Source organism: Macaca thibetana, chromosome 18 (genome assembly GCF_024542745.1).
Source record: "Macaca thibetana thibetana isolate TM-01 chromosome 18, ASM2454274v1, whole genome shotgun sequence".
In the NCBI taxonomy this organism is placed as follows: Eukaryota; Metazoa; Chordata; class Mammalia; order Primates; family Cercopithecidae; genus Macaca; species Macaca thibetana.
In genome coordinates this window covers 33603856-33629236 of record NC_065595.1, presented here as the reverse complement: position 1 = coordinate 33629236, position 25381 = coordinate 33603856, and the positions used below count along the sequence as shown (strand labels likewise).

General features: G+C 41.2%; 1 protein-coding gene across 12 annotated transcripts in view; it reads left to right on the top strand.

Annotated features, from left to right (window-relative positions):
- Positions 1-25381, top strand: part of KATNAL2 (katanin catalytic subunit A1 like 2) — a 138105-nt gene that overhangs the window by 91960 nt on the left and 20764 nt on the right. For all 12 annotated transcript variants that reach the window (XM_050768170.1, XM_050768160.1, XM_050768159.1 and 9 more), the window contains 9 exons: positions 1263-1380; positions 2579-2677; positions 5969-6067; positions 6281-6358; positions 9872-9970; positions 12041-12104; positions 12306-12424; positions 18532-18623; positions 20625-20735. In XM_050768170.1, coding sequence (XP_050624127.1) covers positions 1263-1380; positions 2579-2677; positions 5969-6067; positions 6281-6358; positions 9872-9970; positions 12041-12104; positions 12306-12424; positions 18532-18623; positions 20625-20735 — 879 coding nt within the window. The remainder of the gene's footprint in view (positions 1-1262; positions 1381-2578; positions 2678-5968; positions 6068-6280; positions 6359-9871; positions 9971-12040; positions 12105-12305; positions 12425-18531; positions 18624-20624; positions 20736-25381) is intronic.

The following is a 25381-nucleotide window of genomic DNA, read 5'->3' as shown; positions in this document are numbered from 1 at the left end:
TTCTTATTCCTAGTTTAAAGATAGAAAAAGAACCCCCAAGAACTGTTAGTGTCCACCTCTCATGACGCTCTCCCCAGTGAGACCAACACTCACAGATGTGTCACCATGTGGACATTGGTGGTATTGTCGACATGGGTGGTCTTACTGGCTAAATAGCTGTGCATTTATATTAGACACGAACATTTATTATCCCCATAAGGAAAGGAAGTTGAAATAGCAGCTCTCTGAGATCATTCGGAACACGGAGAGACTTGCTTCTAACGAACCTTCTGCAAATGGCATCTCACATATAGCAACAAAAGGGCTAGGAGAACTAAGAAACAATGTGGGAGTTCATATTCTGCCCCCAAAGCTAGTCCTGTCTCTCTCTGGTGGCATCTTCTACAGAAACATATGGATATTCAAATACTGAATTTTATATCTAATTATACGAATGTAGTGAAAAAAGTGATTTGATCTTTCTATGGTTATATAACATATATACAGTCATACTACATATATAACTATGTATACAGTAAATGCATATACTCTTGTAACCACAGTTACAGCCACCGGCAGTCTACCTTTGCCCCTTCTCAGTCAAATTCTCCCCATCTCCATCAGAGTTAGCTACTCTTCTGACTTCCAGCCCCATCAGTTTGTTTTGTCTGAAGTAAACAATTGTTGATGAAAATTTGTTTGGTAAATATGATTGGTCTGGGACAACATTGATGAGAGGAAGTTTGTTTTCCTTCCATAATCCCCTTTTGATGTTTATTACTCATAACATGCTGAGATGTATTTTAAGTAGACAGGGTACATCCAGGGCACTGGATTAAAACCATGGGCCAATCCCTGAATTTCCTACTGTTTCTTAGTTTGAATGGGAGGACTCCTTTCTCTCACACACCTTTCTCCTGGTCTAATGCTGCTTTTAAGGAAGGTAGAAGGAACAACGGAAAAATACTTGTAAAGCAATGTGTTCTTAAGAACTAAAGCTATTTGCAGAAGGGCCGAAGCTATGTGGTGTGAAAGGGAAATGAAGAGGGTGAGTTGGGGGGCTCCAGGAGGGGACCTTAGAAGAACCCCATGAGTAGCCTGGAGGGAGTTAGGGCCAGGATGAACCTAGTGGGTGGATCGCATAGGTGGAAGGGCCTTATAGTGGCCACCTGCATATCTTTCAATAGCTTTCTTAAATGTGCTATTCTTAAGAATAGGTGTTTAACTACCTCAAATTAAGTGGCTAGAATAATTTCTTCCAAGGTCTTTGTTCCCTTCCTTAGGGTGATGAACGACAGTTGCCAAAATCTTCCCAAGATCAATCAGCAGAGGCCCCGGTCCAAAACCACGGTGGGGAAGACAGGGGACACCAAATCTCTCAATAAGGAGCATCCTAATCAGGTCAGGATGGCTTGGCTTGACTTTGTGAATAGCACACTTGGCTGAAAAATAGCCCTACGAAAAAAGTCACATTTATTTATTTTTTGAGGACCTACGCTTTTAAAATTGCTGTGTGATCTAATTGAATTGTAGGTTTTCTTCCAGTACACTGGACTCAAACCATGGACAAATCCCTGGATTTCCTAATGTTTCTGAACATGGGCAGGAGACTTTTTTCTCCTCCAAGTCTTTCCCCTGATCTGGGTGCTGGGCGATGGGCCAGGGTGGGGCCAGGGCCCAGTCAGAGCAGGAGGGCCTGGTTACTGTGAAGCGTCATCTTCCCATCTGAGGTTACTGTTACCTGAGGTAACTGAGCTAACCAAGATGGCAGATCTTCTTGTCCCAGAGCACATTGCTGGGTTCCTAAGTGTAGGCCAGGCATAGCCTACGCTACACTTCAGGTGTGGCTGGGTCTGAAGGTCTCCTACTGGACTTCTCCAAATCGCACATGGTCAGCCCTCACCCCAGACCTTCACCCTGGACTTTCTGGGGGCCAAGAAGGGCAGCAAGGAGAGAACCCAGCAAGTGAGTGAAGTAAATGGCTCCTGACTCATGAGACTCATGTCCAGAACCTTCTTAGTTAGGACAAAACATCCCAGGTTTCAAAGGAAAGAGGACCAATGGAAACTGAGAAAAGGAATTTAAAAAATTAATGTCAAATAATGGAAAGGAATAATCACAATACCTGATTGGTCAAAAGGATTCTCTCCCCCTCTCTACAGTTCTGGCCGCTACAGCCTGATTCAGGTGGAAGAGAGGTGAAGATGGGGCAGGATGAGTCCCATGGGAGGCTGGTTGACTCTGCTGTATCTCCAAACTCAGTCACTCCTGGCCAAAAACACCCCTGATCACAGGAGAAAAGACGAGCCAGCAAAAGGGGATGGGTTGAGGCACAACTGTTTCCTCCATTTGGAAAAGCGGCTCAGGGCCCATGGCCTGGCATCTTCTCGGTTTTCCAGGGACAACTCCTTCCACATAGTGCAGGCAGACAGCTAACTCATCTTCCTGGGTCTGCACAAAAGTGGCTAAACTACATGTGCACATCGCATTTACAGAATTGCTCTCCAGCATTGGACTTTGCATGATGGAGTGGGCAGGTACAGCCAGCATCTCTCCATGGCTGCTCACAGCCAATGTGTCCTTGTCTCTCTTTCTTCAGGAGGTAGTTAATAACACTCGCCTGGAGAGTGCCAACTTCGGCCTAAATATATCAAGAATCGGTAAAGACAGTGGAGAGGAAAATGCCCACCCACGAAGAGTAAGTGAAACTCACGAACCTAACACTGAAAGGGGTAATTTCTTTTTCCTTTTAAACATGAAAACAAAAAAACATTATTTTTGTCAAACAGGAAAGTTAAGATGTGATTTTTGAAGGTTGGTTGTGAGGTAAATGGAGAAGAGGGTCAGAAAATGGGTTCTTCTTTGGAATCTCCTTTCTGAATGAATGGGCTGGCATGAACTGCCCCATCTCTAAGGAACTCAGTTTCCACATTTGTAAATTGAGGGACTCGGAAGAGATCGTCTTTAGTGTTCCCATCAGCTTAAAAATTCTGTAATAACAATGACAAACATTGGCATGATCCTCCTGCGTCGTTCTTATCATTTATTTATTTTAAGAGACAGGGCTTGCTCTGTCACCCAGGCTGGAGTGCAATGGTGCAATCATGGCTTACTGCAGCCTAGAACTCCTGGGCTCAACGAATCCTCTTGCCTCAGCCTCCCAAGTAGCTAGTACTACAGGCATACACCACAACATCTAGCTAATTTTTTTAATTCGTCTAGAGATGGGGTCTCATTATGTTACCCAGGCTGGTTTCAAACTTCTAGCCTCAAGCAATCCTCCTGTCTGGACCTCCCAAAGCGCTAAGACATCTGCGTTATTTAGTGAGTTGGAAACACATACTCATTCTGCTCTGCCCTGTCCGTGGCATTCGATTAGTGGTGGCATCTTTCTCCTTGGAGGGATGGCTTCTGATCTAAACGTAATTTCATGTGGACTATGAAACCTCAGTTGATATAGGGTTGATTTTGTCCTTGATAGATATTTCTACCTTTTTCATAATGAATCTCATGTCTGGATTTTAAATAATAATGTCTTAAGCAGAAAAGACCCAGATTGGGTGGATGTAGTCAAAAGGTAGATTAAAATATGTAATTGGGAAATGAACAGCACCATATTGCTCTTGGTCATACTCTCCAAGGTTGTAGTTCTTTAAGCTTCTTCTTTCTTTCTTCAGCCAAGTGCTCAAACCTCTGGAGTGCTGACTTAGTTCCGGCCAGCTCTTAGAAAAACTGAACTCTGTGTGTGAATTTAGAGGGGTGACTGGAGCATCTCCCTGAAAATGAAGGGCAGTGACCTCACTGGCCTGAACTGACTCCCTGTAAGGGCCTAACTTACATGGTAATTGCTGGAGATGATATCATGGGAATCAACGCCTCCCTTGGAAAAATGTCTCCTTGTTCACCTTCACTGCTTCTGTTGTGTTTTCAGTCACTTTGCCTAGCTATTTTGTGGCAACATTGAAATGAATGGATGTTTTTGATTGGCTCACAAGGAAGGGACCATTTAACCCAGCACTTAACCTTTGAAGTAGTCTGACTATAAATCCTCTTACCAGCAGAAATGTCCTCAGGGCACAATGTAGATGGCTTTCTCCCTAGCATTTCATATGTCCATAGGTTGCCTGAGGGTATATGGCCTGGGGCCAATCTCAGAAAACCCCAGGTCTGTCATTTCCACGTTAGTACCTGTGTTTGTCTGTTTTGCATTGCTGTAAAGGAATACCTGAGGCTGAGTAGTTTATAAAGAAGAGAGATTTATTTGACTCATAGTTCTATTCGGCACTGGGATCTGCTCAGCTTCTGGTGAGGCCTCAGGAAGCTTTTACTCATGGCGGAAGGCAAGGGGACCTGGCATGTCACATGGCAAGAGAGGGAACAAGAAGGGAGGGAGATGACCGGCTCTTTTAAACAACCAGGTCCCTCGTGAACTAATAGAACGAGAACTCACTAGTTACAGTGGTTAGAGCACCAAGCCTTTCATGAGAGTTCCTCCCCAATGACCCAAACACCTCCCACCAGGCCCACCTCCAACACTGGGGATCACATTTCAATATGAGATTTGGAGGGGGCACACATCCTTACTATATCAGAATCCAAGCTTTAGGACACTCTCCCTACAAATTTAGTAGGTATGTTGTTCTTGAGGGCATAAGCTTCAGAGTCAGCCTGTCTAGATTCAAAACCCGGCCCAGATGCTCCCCCACTGTGTAACTTTGGGCAAATTGTTTTATAATCTCTCCAAGCCTCATTTCTCTCAGCTGTAAGATGGAAATAATCACAGTGCCCACTGTAAGTCTCATGATGAAAGGAGAGACTTGGCACAGTGCCTAGCACGTAATAAACACTCCATAAATGTTAACTACTATTATTGTTTTATTTTTTGGTGCATCCTTGCTTTTTCCTTCCTAGCTCTAGGGGGGACAAGGTGATATTGGAAGGATCGTGGGTTGGGAGACAGATTAAGTGAGTTTAAATCCTGGCCTTAAGCCATTTATTAGCGCTGTGGCTCTGGGCAAATCACTTAACCTCTCTGGACTTACTCTCACATCTATGAAGCCAGGATGTCACTCCTGACTAACAGAAGTGTTATAAGAATTAGAAATAGGCTGGGTATGCTGGCTCACACCTGTAATCCCAGCCCTTTGGGAGGCTAAGGTGGGAGGATAACTTGAGGTCAGGAGTTGGAAACCAGCCTGGGCAACATAACAGGACCCCATTTTTACAAAAAAAAAGTAATAGTAATAATTAAAAATTAGCCAAGAGTAGTGGTGCACACCTGTAGTCCCAGCTCTTCGGGAGGCTGAGGTGGGAGGATCCCTTGAGCCCAGAAGTTTAAGGCTGCAGTGAGCTCTGATTATGCCACTGCATGATGGAGTGAGATCCTGTCTGTCTCTTAAAGGAAAAAAAAAAAAAGGATTAGAAATAATCCTCACAGGATATGGAGAAAAGGGAACTCATACATTGTTGGTGGAAATTAAATTAATTCCACTTATAGCCAATAAATTTATACAAATTATATACAAAAATAACAAAAAAGAAATAGTTCTCACAAAGAACCTTGCACACTTATTTTGTACAGCACTCTATTGAGTGGTGAACGTGTATCACAATTCATAGACAGGAACTCTCATTACTGTTGTGCCAATGAGTTGTTTCTGTGTGTGTAATATTTTAATAGGATAAGACCATACAGGGGAAGTTAACACATAAAGAAGGAAGCAGATGGTGTGTGTCAGGAACTGAGAAATACTCATGAATTTTTATTCAAATCCACTTCATTCTGGAAAATGTACTTACAATTTTTTAACGTGCTCCAACTTGAGGAAATCATCATGTTTAATACTAGTGCTGGTTCTTTTTAAAGTTTCACTTGAAGTTTGCCCTAATACCAGGGTATATAAATGTGTCTTGGTTTAATGAAACTGAGTTATTAAGAAGAGTCTTCTCTTATGCTCTCATGGCATAAATAACCTTTCCTCCCTTTCAGGGCCAAATCATTGACTTCCGAGGGCTGCTCACAGATGCCATCAAGGGAGCGACCAGTGAACTTGCCTTGAACACCTTCGACCATAATCCAGACCCCTCAGTAAGTGGCGAAGATGTGACATTCATCTTTCAAATTGCCAACATCCAGATGAACTCTGGAAATATAATTTTGAGTACAGTGAAACCTTGAGATCAAGTCAAAGGCCGTAGCCACCTGCCATCGTTTGTTTCACCAAGACCTGTGCGTGCCCAGGGTTTCTTCCTAAATTATGAAGCAATATTGTAATGTGAGCCTTTCCACTCCTCTCATCAGGAACGACTGCTGAAACCTCTGAGTGCATTTATTGGCATGAACAGTGAGATGCGAGAATTGGCAGCGGTGGTGAGCCGGGTAAGATCTGATATTCAATTCACAAATTTACGGAGGCGGGCTGGGGCTTGTGGAGCTTTGTGGGCTGCTTCTTTTATTAATAACAATAAATATGATAATTTATTTATAAAGTGCCCCCACTTGCGAAGGCACTCATATTGTTTAGAGGCACAATAATGCATGATAAATAAATTATAGAATCATAAAATTACAATATAAAAAGCCCACCATCTCATGATAGAGGCCAAGAAAACCGAGAGAGAAAAAGACTTAGGAATGAAGGGACAGGTGAAAGGTTTAATAGCAGAGCCAAGAGTCAAGGAAAGAAAGCCTCTTAAAGAAGAAAAAAGTATGTCTGCATCTGGTTTAAAAAGTCAGAGCCTAGAAATAGAGATGTCGGAAGTCTGATGATATCATCATTGAAAATCTCCATGAAAAACACAATTAGCAGGAAAGACTTTACCATCCAGACTACGGACTTTTCCAGCTTGCACTATGGAACCAGAAGGCAGGAAGAATAGGCTTTGGAATTAACCGACCTGCCTTTGATTTCTAGATCCTTCTCTTGCTAGCTGTGTGACGTTGGGCAAGTTCCTAGAAAATAAAATAGACCCCTGAGTTACAGGATATTTTTCTAATTTGTAATGCTTCATATTTAATTGAAGACTGAAACCTAGGCAGGCTCAGAGGGGTGTTTAAAATGATCCCAAAAATTCACAGCTCCTCTGAAAAGCTAAGGGCTCCTGAGCTGTCTCTGTTCAGCTCAGCAGTTGTTTCCTGTACGCCTCTTATGTGTCAGGTATGTGCTGCGGGCTGGAGACACAAAGGTGAATGAGTCAGAGCACAGTCTTTGCCCTCACGAGTTTCTCGTCCCAGCGGCAAGGTGCACTTTGAGAGCATGAAGGAGGGAGGGGTGGGGAAAGTGTTAGGAAAGAAGATAGGAAATCGCTAAGGGAAAAAGTGAAAGAGGGAGGCTAGGAGCTATTCTGGGCATAGGCACATCCATGAGAAATTGCAGGTTGTGCACATTTCCCGTGGGCCACCTAAGAAGCAGGGAGTGGTGGGGAACCGGTAGAGAGAGGCAGGGCTCCTGAGGAAGGGTACGGTGAGCAGTACCCAGGGCTGAAAACACGCCTATAGAAGAGGGGACGTTAGAAAGGCATCCATCAGAGGATGGGATCATCCCATGTGCTTGTGGATGGCTTGTTCTATGACAGGGAGGTAAATGAATAGCAAAGAAAAGGAGATGGGGTGACCATCTCTGAGGTTTTTACCAGTGAGAGGGGATGAGGGACTAAGCCAGGCTGCAATAACCCTAAATTAGTAGTCTCATTACCATTTTTGCAAAAGGCTAACATGACTATGAGGATAGAACTATAGAGTGGAAGTGGCCTGAGATGATTCCATCTGGAATCCTTTCTGTAGTAGCATGGGAGGTAGAAACCCTGCTCCTGCCTGAATGCTTACAGTGATAGAGAGCTCACCACCTCATGAGGTAGTCCTGTTGAATTCTGACTGATAACTTTGGATTGATATAAGGAGAAACTGTCAGTTGGGAAATTAAACATTACCTTGTGGAACTCAACTCTAGAAGAGGGCAAGAAATACTGCTGTTATCTATGGATGCCTTGAATACCTAGGTAACTGAATTTTCCTTGTGTTCCAAGATTTCCCTAAGAAAGGACGGTAATAAGAATGTGAATGGCTGGTGGATCTGCATGTAGATCTAGGCTCTAAAGGCAGAGTAAGGAAGACTGAGTCCTTTCACTATCATTCCATCCAATAATGGATTATATATATCATGCATGACCAAAGCACTTGTATAAATACTTTCTCTAGACAAGGTGCAGTAGCTGGCACCTATAATCCTAGCACTTTGGGAGACTGAGGCAGGTAGATCACTTGAGGTCAGGAGTTTGAGACCAGCCTGGCCAACATGGCAAAAACCCATCTCTGCTGAAAATACAGAACATTAGCTGGGCATGGTGGCGCTTGCTGGTAGTCCTAGCTACCTGGGAGGCTGAGGCATGAGAACTGCTTGAACCTGGGAGGCAGAGGTTGCTGCACTGTAGCCTGGATGACAGAGCGAGAATCCATCTCAGAAAAAACAAACAAACAAACAAACAAGAAATTTCTCTAATAAAAGTGAAAGTTGGCTGGGTGCAGTGGCTCACACCTGTAATCTCCTGTAACACTTCGGGAGGCTGAGGCAGAAGGATCACTAGTCCTTGCCCTCAAGAGTTTCTCATCCCAGGGGCAAGGTGCACTTTGAGAACATGAAGGAGGGAGGGGTGGGGAAAGTGTTAGTAAAGAAGATAGGAAATCGCTAAGGGAAAAAGTGGAAGTTTGGATTATCTCCATAATCCAAACATAAAGTGGAATGACATTATTGGACTTGATGCAGCCAAGCAGTTAGTCAAAGAAGCTGTTGTGTTGAGGCTGAGGTGGGAGGATTACTTGAGCCCGGTAGGTTGAGGCTGCAGTGAGTGGTGATCATGCCACTGCCCTCCAGCCTGGGCTACAGAACGAGACCCTGTTTGAAGAAAAATTAAAAATAAAAATGAACTTCCTATGGTGGAGGGAACTGGATGGGTGGAGAACCGGAGTAGGCACAAACATCTCACCAGCATTTAAAAAATGTATTTGTATTTTTGGACCATGAGCACATATTACTTATTAAAAATTACATAAATATAAGAATAGATTCAGATTTTTTCTGTAGTCACTCAGAATGACTTTGGAAAGAAGGTTTTTCGGGCTTTTTTGATGAAACACTCTAGATATTCAGTTTGCCTGAAACAGCTCCTACTGAGAAAGGCCCCTTAGCGACTGCTCTGAGGCGTCTGGTGAAATTGAAGTTTGGAAACTGTAAATTAGTTATCAGTAAAAGCTACCGTAATTGATTACCCTAGATGGTTGCTACAGGGCTCTACTATAAGAGGGGAAAACTGCAGTTTCACCCAGTTGTTGGCTTCCTTGAATTTTGTAGAAGCAATTGCTCCTGCTGGAAGTAGGGAATGATCTCTAGGGAAAAAAGAGAAATTGGTTTCAGAGGAGCATTATCTCTTTTATGCGACAGATTAAGAAAGTGTTTGTGAGATCAAGGAACAAGAACAAGGCCAGGCACTGGCTAGGAACTATGTTGCACAGTAAAACCTAATGTAAGTTGAAGGCATATTCTGTAGCTTCTTTAATTATGGTTATAAATCGGTATGGTTTGCTATTGACTCAAAACAGGTAGAGTCCATTGTTAGGATATTTTTTTTTCTCCCTGAAAAGTACCATACTGTGTTATCAATGTCTTCTTCAGGGAAAATCATTGAATATTTTCACGGCATGCCTTTGGCGAACTAACCCAAAATTACAAAGTGTGTGTGTGTGTGTGTGTGTGTGTGTGTGTGTATAAAATATGAACAGTTTTTATCACCAGCACTTTATATCCTATTGTAAGTCAAGTATTCTGCTGCTCCCAAAGTTATTACAGCTGTAGAGGACAACATCAGTTTTAACAAAATGATCAAATGTGCATTGCAGGACATTTATCTCCATAATCCAAACATAAAGTGGAATGACATTATTGGACTTGATGCAGCCAAGCAGTTAGTCAAAGAAGCTGTTGTGTATCCTATAAGGGTAAGGACGGGAAGCCTCTTGGGGGTTATTTCTGTTCACTATCCATTGGACAAGCTGTATGTCACACACCTATCAGAAAGGGAAGGGCAGGATGATTTTCTGTCCACACGTTAACATTTTGCTTGTGTCACAACACTTTCTCAACCCTGGAGCACCAAAGCCTGGTCCATTCTAGATCATTTAAAATCATGTTACATATTAGTTCAAGACAGGTGTCTGAGCTAAGTGAAACTTTAAGATCTAAGACTATAGTATACATAATTTGTCAGATTGATTCAAATTAGCCTGCTCCCTTAAAAATATTCTTATTGTTGTAGAAATACCTCTGGTAGGGGAGAATCTCTCACTTTGTTTCCACAGATCCTTCCTTTACACTCCCCCCCTCCACCTACCCTCCCCAGGATCATCTGGGGCTTTGCTTCTGGCTGGTTGTGAAGACTGAACAGCCCCTTCCAGGGCAGTGACCAGCAAAGCCAGCCTGTTGTGCTCATTACTTATTACTGACAAATCTCTGTGCAGTTTACAAACTGGGTAGAAAAATAGAAAAACAATACTCTCCATGTTTGATTTACAAATGGGGTGATGAAGAGGTAAGTGAAAACTTAGCTTTTGTTGTATAACAGACCACCCCACAACTTAGTGCCTTAAGACAACAATTTATTTGTTTGTAATTCTGTGGGTAGGCAGTTGGAGCTGGGCTCAGCTGGGCTGGCTCATCTCTTTTCCATGTGGTATTCTTGACTGGGCTCAATCACAGGTCTGAGCCATCAGCCAGAGTAGCAGAAAAGATGGAGATACTGAAAAGGCTGAGACAAGCAGTACAGCCAAGGTGTCTCTCCATGTGACCTCTCATCCTCTAGCAGGAAAGCCCAGTCCTGTTCACATGGTGGCAGTGGGTTCCCAGAAAGAGGCAAGAAAGGGAAAGTTCTAATTCACAAGCATCTTTCATGCCTCGTATATTTTTCTGCTAGTCTTATATTTTCAAATCTCTTACATTTGCTAATGTCCCACTGGCCAAAGTCACAAGACCAGGCCCAGATTCAAATGTTGGAGAAATAAAGGAGCTACAAATAATTTATGGCCATTTTTTGTAATTTCCTGCTGTCAGGATTATGAATTTATTTTATTGAATAACCTATTTCGTCTTACCACTGAGCCCATGTGGCCCCTGATTTTTGGATGCTTTCCTCTAACGAGACAAAAATCAATACATTTGGATTCTCTTTTCGCCCTCTTTCTTTCTGTGTTCAGACTTAGGAGTAAGAAATACACTGGTGTTTAGAATTAATAGACGTTTACTCACCTTTTCCTCTAAGTGGAACTATAGCATAAAACTTTTAAAAAGGATAGAACATCTCATTGAAATTCCCTGGATTTGTTCTCTCCATGGCATTACAAGCTCCAAATGCGTTGAGATTTGACGTCAGGATTAGCAAGAAACTAATAGCTAGTTTTAATTTTACTAATATTCCTTGCCACACCCCTCTCCCGCATTCTTTACCAACCCTTGCCACCCACCTTCCCCAGATTGTTTGAATTTGAACTAATAGGCGAGACTTCCTTGAAGGCTACGCATGTCCTGTTCAGAGTTGGTGTCTCTTAATGCGTTTGCCCCTGAATATTCTCAACTTCCAAAACAGGTTTCACCATAGCTCTGTACTTTATTCAAATAAACCTTTACTAATTGGTTCTAGTATGTATTTTAAAGTTCATACCTGCTTTACAACATTCAAAAGATTGCCAAATGCTCTCCATATAGAAGTTTGGGGAAAACGATGTTATGCATGTAAGAGATAACTGTTTAACAGAGAGGAAGAGTACCTACATATACCTTTCCTTTCCTTAAAAAATTGCTCTTTTAAAAAGTCACAAAAATTAAGTCAGGCATTCTAATCGAGCGTGAAAATAAAATTGGGATGAATAAGATCTGTTTATTTAGGTCAGAAGCAGACGACCTAAACAAAAAAAGGAGACCTGAATCTCACTCCAGCTTTCCTGGCTTGTCTGTGCTGAGAGTATGCAGGCTGATGTGTCAGCACCAAACCTCATCCTTGTTCCTTGTTTCCATAGTATCCACAGCTATTTACAGGAATTCTTTCCCCCTGGAAAGGACTACTGCTGTACGGCCCTCCAGGTAAACACAGCATCCTATTTTGATGTTGGTGTTAAGTGTGTGTGCAGAGGATGAGTTGTCCCTTCTGTCCTCACTTCAGGACCGGGGCACATGAGAGCTGAGCAGTCACTTCCTTCCTTATGTGTGAAACTGACTTCTGTCTATAAGCAGGGGGATGATGGAGTTGAAATGCCTGCTCATCTTTTACGTGTCTCTCTTTAGGTACAGGAAAGACTTTACTGGCCAAAGCTGTGGCCACTGAATGTAAAACAACCTTCTTTAACATTTCTGCATCCACCATTGTCAGCAAATGGAGAGGGGATTCAGAAAAACTTGTTCGGGTAGGAATTCTTAATTTTGTTTTTAAAAATAAGTTCTAGTGTAATACGGTGGTACAAAATGATGTCAGAGCTTCTTTGCTTTTAGGTGATTTTATGTTAGATTCAATCCTGGATCTTGATTACCAGTAGCTTGGGAAATGGATTGACTATTATGTGTGGAAGTTAATTGTGCCCCCATCAGCAAAACATGATCTCCCTTCCTTTGGGAATTTGATCAACAGCTCTTTTTTGATTCATGCAATTTAGGCATGAAGGCTGGGAAAAAAAATCTCTGACTTGGCATATTTTTTCTTCATTCAAGAAGCATTTATTATTTAACATGTACACTATATTTGGTTAACATTTATTGAGAGGCTACTACTGTATGTTAGTCCCTATGCTAGATACTCTAAGAAAGAATCAAGAAACTTTAACCTTCATTATTCTTTCAGATGTTCTGAGCACCTTTGCTTCCATAGTGCCCATAGCCTGTAAGATTTTTTGCTTTCTTTCTTTTTTTTTTCAGAGGAAGTCTCGCTCTTGTCCCCCAGGCTGGAGTGCAATGGTGCCATCTCGGCTCACTGCAACCTCCGCCTTCCAGGTTCAAGCGATTCTCCTGCCTCAGCCTCCCAAGTAGCTGGGATTATAGGTGCCTGCCACCATGCCCTGCTAATTTTTTTTGTATTTTTAGTAGAGACAGGGTTTCACCATGTTGGCCAGGCTGGTCTCAAACTCCTGACCTCAGGTGATCCGCCCACCTCAGCCTCCCAAAGTGCTGGGATTACAGGCATGAGCCACTGCGCCCAGCAATTTTTTGCTTTCTTTCAGAGGTTGTTTCCATCTTTACAATATCACATTTATAGTTGATGTTATGTTTTATGTTAGAAAATTGTACTGAATCTTCCAGTGACATTAAGAGCACTTCCATTTATGGTTTAGGTCCTAGTGTAAGAAAGGTCCTTCTTTGAAAACCTGTTAAACTATCACACTCTGTAGAATGGCAGATATGTACTCAATATAAGTGAATATAAAATATTACATGTTTTCTGAAAAGTGATTAACAAGTTATGCTTAAATTACATTCCCTTAGATGACTCTTTCAAAATATGATGGCCTATTTGGAAATCATAATAGAATATGTTTAAAGGATTGACTTACCTAAAATAACCTATTATCTATTACATTGATATCATTTTCAAGTTGCTGCAAATATGTAAGCTTATATAAATTCTTGTTACCCATTCAAGATGGTAATTTGTGGAAACCTACGTTGATATCTTCTATTTCTTTGTTCTTCATCTTGCGTATAACTCAGTGCCAGTTCCTAAGTGGGGCTTGAATTTAGCTACACTTACAGTTATGGCTCCATGTGCTTTTAGTTAGCTGGAGGTTCAGTTACAGTTGGCCCTTGAACAACAGTTGGCCCTTCAACTGCATGGGTCTACTTATATGGGGAATTTTTTTCGACAAAATACAGTATTCACAGGATGCAAAACCCGAGTATATGTGGGTTTCCCAGGATAGACTGTGGGACTCCCCAGTAGCTGAGACTATAGGCACACACCATCAAGCCCAGCTAATTTCTGTATTTTTTGTAGAAACCAGGTTTCACCATGTTGCCCAGGCTCCTCTTGAACTCTTGGGCTCAAGCAATCCTCCTGCCTCGGGCTCCCAAAATGCTGGAATTACAGGCATGAGCTATCATGCCTAGCTTCTCCCTGCCTTTCTAAATACAAGTAGGAACATACTATATGTTCCCTTTTGTACCTGGCTTTTCCCCAAGTTAATATGCACAGAGTTTGGTACAGGGAAGGGTGTCGGGAGGAAGAGGGAGAGGATCTGCAACCAATCTCTTCCATATGCCTAGAGATGACTGTAGCTGAAATTCATCTAACTAGAATTCTTATCACCCTGAAGTCTTTTTTTTTTAACGTGTCATTTCTATATGCTGAATAACAACAAACTCTTAAAAGATACCACTCAGAATTAGTTTAGGTTCATCTTCTGTCATGAAAAGCGGTGTTTAGAACCACGAGCACAAGACACTGCAGGGTGCGCGAAGGAGGGTGACATACTCTCAGGACAGGACTTACCTAGGCAGAAGAAGAAACTCAAAAAGTTTATAGTATTCCTAACAAAGACTGAAGTTACATGAATTTTCTGGTTTAATGTCGAATAACCAGAAAAGTCAATTAACAAGAATTCTCCATCCTGTGTGAGCATTGTATTCACTTAAAGTTTTCCTCTGGTTCAGTATTATTTTGTTAGGATTCTAAGAGTGAAGAAAAATCCCGGTGGAGTGGGAGCAAAAAAAAAAATTAAAAAAAAAGGAGTGAGGAAACAATTCCTCTCCCAATTCCTTCCTTCCTACCTGCCTTTCTCTCTCTTTCTTTCTTTCTCTTTCTCTCTCTTTCTTTCTTTCTTTTTCTTTCTTCCTTTCTTTTCTTTTTCTTTCTTTCTTTTTCTTTCTTTCCTTCCTGCTTGCTTGCTTGCTTGCTTTTTCTTTCTTTCTTTCTTTCTTTTTCTTTCTTTCTTTTTTTCTTTCCTTCCTTCTTTCTTTCTTTCTTTTTCTTTCTTTTTCTTTCTTCTTTCTTTCTCTCTCTCTTTGTCTTTCTTTCTCTCTCTCTCTCCCTCTCTCTCTCTCTTTCTTTCTTTCTTTTTTCTTTCCTTCTTTCTTTCTTTCTTTTTCTTTCTTTTTCTTTCTTCTTTCTTTCTCTCTCTCTTTTTCTTTCTCTCTCTCTCTTTCTTTCTTTCTTTCTTTCTTTCTTTCTTTCTTTCTTTTTCTTTCTTTCTTTCTTTCTTTCTTTCTTTCTTTCTTTCTTGTCTTGCTCGGTCGCTCAGGCTGGAGTGCAGTGGTGCATCCTCGGCTAACTGCAACCTCTGTCTCCTGGGTTCAAGCGATTCTCCTACCTCAGCCTCCCGAGTAGCTGGGACTATACACACCCCCACCACGCCTGGCTTTTTTGTATTTTTAGTAGAGACAGGGTTTCATCATATTAGCCAGGCTGATCTCAAACTCCTGACCTTGTGATCTGCCCACCTCGGCCTCCCAAAGTGCTGGGATTACAGGCGTGACCACCATGCTCGGCCTCTTCCTTTCTTTTACTATATATTTTAAAAGTAACTAGCCTTAAAAAAAAAAAAAAAAAAAAAGAGTATAAGAGGATGTACAGACTCCTCAGCCCTCTCCCCAGAGGCAACTACTATTAACAGTTGCTACAGCAGCCCTGCAGAACATTTATCTATTATCTACATTAACATCAACAACTGTTTCTTTTGGGTGTTCTGTTTTGTTTTGAGGCAGGGTCTTGCTCTGTCACCGAGGCACCAAAGCCAAAGTGCAGTGACATTATCAGAGCCGACTGCAGCCTCGACCTCCTGGGCTCAAGTAATCTTCCCACCTCAGCCTCCCCAGTAGCTGAGACTATAGGTGCACACCACCAAGCCCAGCTAATTTTTGTATTTTTTGTGGAAACCAGGTTTCACCATGTTGCCCAGGCTCCTCTTGAACTCTTGGGCTCAAGCAATCCTCCCACCTCGGGCTCCCAAAATGCTGGGATTACAGGCATAAGCCACCATGCCTAGCTTCTCCCTGCCTTTCTAAATGCAAGTAGGAACATACTCTATATTTCCTTTTGTACCCAGTTTTTCCCCAACTTAATATATATAACTTGGATATTGTTCCACACTATTATAGATAAAGCATGTTCTTTTATGTCTATATGGTAGTTCGTTGCATAAATGTACCAAAACGTATTTAACCAGTCTTTTCTTGATGGGCCTTTAGGTTGTTTCTAGTCTCTTGCTGTTGTGAACAAAGCTAGAGTGGGCAGTCTTATATGTACACATGTTTTTGCCTATATAGTGTAGGACAATTTCTATGAAGTAGAATTGCCAAGTCAAAGGGAACAGACATCACCGACTGCCAGATTGCTTTTTGCCAACAGGGTTGTACCCTCTTAGAGTCCCATCAATGCTTCCTGAGTGCATTTGCTTCTCCACACCCTGACCAACACACCAGTATCTTTTACAAAATAAACATTTGTCAATCTAATAGTAAAAAGTAATAGTGTATTTCAGTGATTAAACGTGTATTTCAATATTTCAGTGCTTGAATGTGTATTTCTTTGATTCTGAATGAACTTGAACAACTTTTGAAAGTTTTAGAAAATATTTATATCTTTTTGTGACATGCATTTTTATTTTGGATAATTTAAAAAATAATGCAAGAAGAAACAGATAACCTCTGCTAACCTCAAAGGAGCTCATCTCATTTCCTTTCAGAAATTACATCATTTTCTCTTTATTTTTCGAGCTTTTGGGAAGATCCTCAGCTGGACAATCTTTGTCATGCTGTCAGGCTCCTTACTGTGAAGCTTTCAAAGAAAGCAAACCCTTCAGGACCTTCCCCTAAAGCAGAGAAGCTTTTTCTACCATTTGTTTCTCTTTCTATTCCAATTAAAGAGTTATTTATAGGGAACCATTGGGTTATGTTCCTCCCTCCCCTACTAATGTTCGTGCCTTTTAGGAGCTGATCGCTACGGAATAGTTGAGTGGTCTCTTTAGCAAATGCATACATCTGTTGATGCTTACATCTTTCAATGCACCGCCCCCCAGTTGTATGATCTAACTTCCTCCAGGTTCCTCTGAAAATTTTAGACTAATGCTTCCAGAAACACTTACCCATGATTCTGTATATTCCCTGCAAGTGGAATGAGCAATGCAGTGGGCAGTATGAATGCCTAGACTCCAGGCGTGGTTCTCCTTCCAACTGGGTGTGTGGTCTAGCAGAGGTTCTTGGTCTCTTTTCTGCCTTTAGCGAGCACCTTAAAAACATGTATGGGTTTTATATTCTAATATTTCATTTTTCATTGGGTAGACTGCCACTGTTGTAGTCACCCTTAATATCAGGTATATTTGGGCTTCTTTGTGTGTGTGTGACAAGGACAGAAAGTTATTTGCCCTGAATTAGGTGGTCTCCATTGTATCTGGAAGGCATTGTGATGAATGCCCTGGCATTGCCATTGTTCTCTCAGTTCGTTAAACTCAGTCAATTGTTCCAATAAAACAGGATTCTGTAAAAGGGAGATGCTGGTGCATGTGCTTGAATGTACCCAGGAGCAGTGGGGAAGGTGAGGTATTTCCCATTCGGTGACAGGGAGACCTGTAAGGGATGAGCTGCTGCTGCTCGTGAAAACCACAACCTGACTTTTTCAGAACCCTTTCCCTCTGATTCTGTGATGGTTTGCTAGTGCTAAGTGACATGGAGAATAAATCCCCCATGCCTATTAAAGAATTTCTATTCTTTTCTAAATCTCCACTGTTTTTTCCCATCAACCGGTGAAGGATTGTATATGATGCTCAAGAGATCAGTTTCAGGGTTAAAAAAAAAAGGTTTAGGTTGTTATATTCTATTCATCACCACCACATCTCCCTTTAGAGCTCTTTATTTTGTTTTTATATGTCTGTTCTTTTGCTGGTTGCTTTCCTGTTCTTGTTCAGTCTATAATATTTTATTTTATTCTCAAATAGAACATCGTATTCAGTCGAGAATTGCCTTCTAGTACCTGAGCCTACCAAGCAGCCTTGTTGAGGTAGTGTGGGAAGGCTATGGAGTAATTTGAGGAACACAAAGGGGCTAAATTTGTCAGCCTTGTTACCCATGACAGGAACTCAATCCTTCCCCTGAAATATTTTCTTCTGAGAATAACCTCCTGTTGTTCCCAAAGATTAAGGGAAGAATTATCAAATGATTATACATGTTCCAAGGCTCTTGTGTCCACATGGAACATATTATTGGTAGGGTGTTTCAGGGGTTAACTAGCCGACTGCAAGCTTGGGAACCAAATTTTATCTGAAGCTCTCATATTTATGATTAGTAACCCTGGAGTAACCACCTACTCTCTGCCTCTAATTTTATCAAGTTATAAATGGAAATAATTGGACCATCCAACCCCATGGGGTGGAGGTAGGGAGAAATAATTGTAATGATTATAAAGTTATTGTGAAATAACAGAGTGCAGCATAAATGCTTATTATTACAGTCATTCTAAGTTTTTATTCTCTGGGAGCATCTGAGGACTTTAAGTCTATGAGCTTGAATACTTGCTTGCTTTTCCCCCACCCAGGTGTTATTTGAACTTGCCCGCTACCACGCCCCATCCACGATCTTCCTGGACGAGCTGGAGTCGGTGATGAGTCAGAGAGGCACAGCTCCTGGGTAACAGACAGGGTTGGGGTTTTTGTTGTTATTGTTGTTGCTTTTTTTTTTTTTTTTTTTTTTTGTCATCCCTTCTCCCCTCTTGTAAGTGTGTTTGATGGTCGGAAGCCCATCGACATTTACTAGCAGAATAAGCCTATTAATAAGCCCACAAATTTTCTGCAGACACATGGAAAGGTCTTTAAATTAGATCCTGTTAACTGAATAGCTGATTTAAGTAGTTTTTATAACCGGAGGAAATGCCATCCTCCCTTCCCCCGTTCCCCACAGAGTGGTTTTCAGGCCTGAAGATCCTCTAGCCTCAGGATCCCAGGCTGCTGTATCAGTCCTGCTGGCTGAAAATAGCCACTGTGATGGCCTCCTCTGGAGCCAGAGGGGCTGCCCCTGGGGAATGAGGCTTGCCCACTCAGCCACTGTGCAGGGCCACGTCTGTACTTCACTCCCGAGAGGCAGTCCTCGGTGTGCGAAGCCTGGGAAAACACCACTTCTCTGTGGCATCAGGTTATGGCTCAGCAGGGCTGACTTTAAATATGTCACATATATTATCTGTAAAGATTGAGTGTCACCGAATGTCCTCAGCAGGAAGGAACACTTCTCAGACTGTAATAAGCCTTCTGTTTGTGCTTCCAAAAGCCTGAGTAGTGTTGTGCTTTTTGTTTATTTGTTTTTAAGATCAGCTTTCTGTCTTGATCAGAGGTATTTTCCACTGAAGCTTTTTACTAAATCTGGCACCCCTGGCTTGAAAAAACAGATCTCTGGGAAATCTCAACACAGCTGCATTTATTAATGACCTTTAATAGTCTATCATCAAGGCAGAAGTAATAGTAATAAAACACAATTAATTAGCTTGTTGGAAGTATAAGTAGAATATAATTTATGAAATTTTACTCATTGGAAGCCATTTACCCGGCAGGGAAAAGCAACCATAAAGATGTACCCAAGTAATCTACGGGATTCATGTAATTGATTGAAACGGGACATTTTCCATGGCTTAACTGGAGCTGGTGCTTGTCAGCCCCAGGCTGGAGCACTCTGCTTTCTATACTAGGCCTGACAGGAGCAGGCAACTGCACAGGCACCCAGATGGGAATGCACCAGCCGACCCTCATAGTCACTCTGCAAAGACCAGGTCTCCGTATGCACTTGTTGTTACACGTGCTTTGTTGATCTCTATCCCCAGTTTCCCACAGCCCTCATCGGGCTAATGTGAAAACTCTTCATCTGTGTGTGCTCCAGGTTCTGCCCTGAATTTCCATTTCCTTCTCTGGGATCAAAGACTCTAAAATTAGAGTCTTCAAAGGGTCAGGAAATAAGGATGGGTGCTCTGAAGACTTCTTGGATCATGTTATGTTAAAGGAATTATAGTTATGGGCAAACGATAATTAAACATGTAGCAAATATATGGGCAAATGCTAATTATATATTCTGCTTATAATATGCAATAAACTATACACACACACACACACACACACATATATACATACTGAGAGAGGGTCTTCTCTCTTAGGAAAAGGTAGTTGAGTATTAAGGGGCATAGATACTAAAAAACTTACACCTAGCCAAGCAGCGGTCTTGCGCCTGAGGTCCCAGCTACTCAGGAGGCTGAGGGTGTGAAAGTACTTTCCTGTGTGCTATGTAAGTGAAAGGGATTAGCCTCCATTATGTCATTTTTAAAGAGGTAAATAATGCTGCAGGTAGACACAGTTGGGCTGCATTTCATCTACCAATGGGACTGTGGACCCTTCAGTTATTTTCTCCAGCTCACTGCCTGCCTTTGGTTTTCTTTCAAATACCATCATTATATTCATTTATTTGCTTTCTATCATGCTCTATGTGAAAATAATAGCGAATTGCTCATTTTCTCTAATTCTAGTATGAATGGCTCCACTGGCCATCAGAACAGAAACTGTTCTACAGTCACAGGGACATTGCTGTGAATGCTGCTCTTGTCATGAGGGCGAAGGCTCTGACACGGGAGAATCATGTCTTCTCTCTCTGTAGGGGAGAACATGAAGGAAGCTTGCGGATGAAGACAGAGTTACTGGTGCAGATGGATGGGCTGGCGCACTCAGAAGATCTTGTGTTTGTTTTAGCAGCTTCTAACCTGCCGTGGTAAGAGACCAAGAGAGTACATTTTGAATACATTTTCAGGAGTCACTAAGTACAAATAACAATTTTATATTGACCACTCCAGGCAAAGCCGTGTTGTTTGGCTGCAGCCCTGGAAGATTAATGTGAAGGCTTTAGTGTTCAGGTCCCCAATCCTTGCCGTCTGTACCATGAAAGATCTGCCTTAACAGAGGGAACGCCGGCCAGGGCAACCACTAACAATATTTAAAATGGACATTTCGAGATTAAAGTCAAATTACATAGTATGTTTAAATTAAGTAGGACTTTGGCATAGAACTACAAAATGCTTAAAATCTCCAGGACTCAAATAATATGTTTGAATTTTATAGTATTAAAATTAAGCTTTTTTAAGTTAGGAGGAAAATCTTCTCTTTGATGCTGCACAGTAAATAGAAAGGTAAATAATCTCTAGTGGAAAATATAATCTATTTTCAGAGTCTTATTTAAACCATGTCCCAGAGTGGTTTAAGAACAATTCTAGATGTGGAATTGGGAAATAAGAGATGTTGATTAGGGAAAAACAATATCTACTTGGAGAATATATTTAAAAAATAAGTATAAGCCCTTTATAGTTCTGAGAATGTTTTCACATACATTATTTCTTTCAAACTTCAGGCGAAGCAGGAGATAGATAAAGGGAATGCTGTTCTTCCCATTCTCAGAGGGGCACCAAGGTCAAGAGAGGGCAATCCACCAACATCAACAACTCTTGTAGCCCAGCTGGGACTTGTGACCTCATGCCCCTCACACCCATCCCTTGCTCTACATTCAAAGATGAAAAGAGAAACTCTTCGGTAGTGCATGCTAATGATCTGGGACTCCCAAACCAGAAGTCATTGAAAAAAAAATCATAACGTTCATTTGTAATCTGTTATTTTAAATATACTCATAATTTAAACCTAGCTCCACCTCCCCTTGAATCTAGAATACTTTACTTGCTCAGGTGATCAGCATTTTACAATTTAAAGATATAGGAGCTATATACAATAATGTCAAAGTGGAGTCCAAAGAGAGAACCGTCATTGAAATGTGATCATGGAAACTTTTAGGGAAGGAATCTCCTTTTCTTCATTAGTTTAAAACAAGATTGATCATAACCACTGGGGGTGAACATTAGAGTCAGCTGGGGAGGGAGAAAAACTGTAAGTCTTTAGGCATGAATGTGAGAAGGTCTGTGCCCTGGGGAGACCTACATATTTTCTGGATGAATAGAGGACCTTCTACCCCCAGTGAATACCTAGGAATTTGTTGAGAAAGTTATTGTGCTGCTTCAATTTTCCTAAGCCCAAATAAAATGCTTCACAGAGGTCAAAAAACCAGAAACAAAGCAAAAAACAAATAAAAACTGAATAAGCTTAGAAGGGCTTTTCCAAAAATTTGCTTCTCAATGTGTCATTGGCAAATACACATGTGCTTTTGAGCTTATGTTCCTTATATCATCGATTGCATCATTATAATGTGCCTTAAAACCAGTATGTTCTAACTCATATATCCTGAGCATTGTTAGGATTTTAAAAAATGTTTTATTATAAAAAATTCCAAAAAACACTAAGGAAAGGAAAAAAGCAGAATAAACCCACCATCTCCCCGTTTTAATAACTAACACCATCTTGCTCAATTTACTTCATCTATTCCAGCACCACCCCCTGCCACTTCTTTGCTGCAATATCTTAAATCATATTCAACTATAATGTTATTTCTCAAGTGTACATGTCGAAGAAAAATAAGGACTTTTTTTTTTACATTACTACAAAGTCATTATCACCCTAACATAATTAACAGTGATTCTTTACTCTTTATATTCAGATTTCCCAATTTGTTTCAAAACTCTCTTTACCATTGACTTACTGAACTGGTATCCAAACAAGGTTTGTACTGTGTAACTGGTCATTCCCTTAAGTTGTTTTTAATCTAGAACAGACTGCCTCTTTTTTTTCTTTTTCTTTTTCTTTTTGAGATGGAGTCTTGCTCTGTCATCCAGGCTGGAGTGCAGCGGCGCGATCTCGGCTCACCGCAACCTCTGCCTCCCGGGTTCAAGCCATTCTCCTGCCTCAGCCTCCCAGGTAGCTGGGACTACAGGCACCCACCACCACGCCCGGCTAATTTTTTTGTATTTTTAGTACAGATGGGGTTTCACCATGCTGGCCAGGCTAGTCTCGAACTTCTGACCTCAAATCAGAACATCCGCCCGCCTCAGTCTCTTTTTTTTTTCTTTTCCTCCACTTGCCATTGACTTATTGCCTGCCAGAGGGATTGCCTTGCAGGATGTCCACACTTTGTGGATTAGGCTCGTTGTATCCTCATGGTAGTAGGGTTGTTCTTACTCCTGTAATTAGACTAAAGGTTTGATTATTTATATTCAGGGTCAATAGAATTTTTTGGCAAACATACTTCATAGGCGATGCTGTGCACATCACGTTGCATTATACCTAGACGTATGTGATGTCTTGTTGCTCCACTTTTAGTGATGCTAAGATTGACCGTTGGGTTCAGGTGTGTCAGCCTGGTTCCTTGCCTGCACAGCTCCCATCAATGGTGTTAGCATCCACTGATGACCTCTGCCTGAATCAGTTATTTCACCAGGGGTACAAGTCTATCATTTCTTCTGATCAACAGCTGGAAGTATTCTTGATAATAGAACTTTCTCTCTTCCAGTAAGGTTATTTGGTAACCCTGAAATGTAGTTCATACTAGAAAAGCAGGATTTTTTCTCTGTTTTAGTCATGGGTTGATGCCACAGCGACCTTCAGTGGCGACCAATGAGTCAGCCATCAGCTTCTTTCTCTCTTTCACTACAAGCTCATGACTTGTTTGGTACAACCCCATTAGTTTTGTTTTTTCCCCCCTAAAATTTTATTGAGATATAACTCACATACCACCCAATTCACCCATTTAGAGTATACGATTCAATGGTTTTGAGTATATTTAGGGTTGTGCAACTACCACCACAATCCATTTTAGAACATTTTTCTTTACCCCAAAAAGAAACCCTGTACTTGTTAGCAACCATCCCATTTCCCCTATGCCCACCTCAGCATTAGGCAATCACTGATCTGCTTTATGTTCTTGTAGATTTGCCTGTTCTTATACCTATGAGTAGAATTATTGGGTCATACGGCCACTCTACGTTTGATTATTTGAGGAACGGCCCAACTGTTTTCCAAAGATGTTGCACCATTTCACATGAAGCAAATTCACATTTCACAAGCAAAGGATGAGAGTTCCGATTTCTCCACAACCTTGTCAACACTTGTTATTATATGTCTCTTTTATTGTAGCCATCTGAGTGGATGAGAAATGGTTTTGATTTGCATTTCTCTGACAGATGATACTGTGCATCTTTTCATGTCCTTATTGGCCAGTTGCATATCTTCTTGGGAGAACTGTCTTTTCAAATCCTTTGTTCACTTAAAAATTTTTCTTTTTATTATTGAGTTATAAGACTTTTAAAATATATTCCAGATACATGCCCTCTATTGGATATATGATTTGTAAATGATTTCTCCCATTCTGTAGCCCGCCCTTCCTCCTTCCTCCTTCCCTCCTTCCCTCCTTCCTTCCTTCCTTCCTTCCTTCCTTCCTTCCTTCCTTCCTTCCTTCCTTCCTTCCTCTTCTTTCTTTTCCTCCTTCCCTCCATCACTTTATCCCTCCCTCTTCCTCTCTATCCGTCACTTTCTTTCTCTCTTCCTTCCTTTCTGAACTTTTTTATTCCTTTTTTTTCTCTCTGCCTTGCTAAACTTCCCATGTGTGTCCCATTTCCCAAGCCTGGGGACCTTTCAGAAGACCCTGTACCTGGTTATTCGACAGTGGCACTGTCTAATAGAAATATAATAGAAATGTATTGTGAGGCACATGCATACTTTTAGGTTTTCTAGTAGCCACATTTTTTTAAAAAAAGTAAAAAGAAATAGGTGAAATTAATGCTAATAACATGTTTTACTTAACACAGTATTTTCAAAACATTATTTTAATATCAGTATAAAAATTATCGTGATATTGTAGTTTCTTTTTTCATACTAAATTGGAGAAATCCAGCATATATTTTACACTTACATCACACCTTAATTTGGAATAACTGAGTTTCAGTACCCAAAAGCCACATGTGGCTGGTGCTACCATATGAGAGAGTACAGATCCAGAGACTCATTTGTCTCCCTCATGCTGCTATGGCAGAAATGGACAATTGCCTCCCAACATTTATTTCACCCTTGGAATTTAAGAATAGAACTTCAACTTGGGGGTTCTGTTCCTTAGTCTTCCCCTACTGTTAGGCGTGGTCAAGGCCAGGTTTCCTTCTTATTTGTGCAGGATGACTCAGGTCCATTATGTACATTTTGCTTCTGGAATCAGCCATTTATTCGTGAAGCCCTGGTGCCTTTAGTGGGAAATGATATTAATATTCAGAGATCACAGTCTCACAACTAGGCCTTTTGATACAGAGCTAGGAAATACATATCCTTAACAAGAGGCAAATAATGAGTCCATGTTAGTATTTCCCATTCAAATTTAGGATTAATATATTTGATTTTATATTTGTATCTTTTCTCTAATTGTGAAAATCTCAGTTCTTAGCATTAATATAATTAATATTCACTTTATCCCAATATGTACAAATACTGCATATGTGT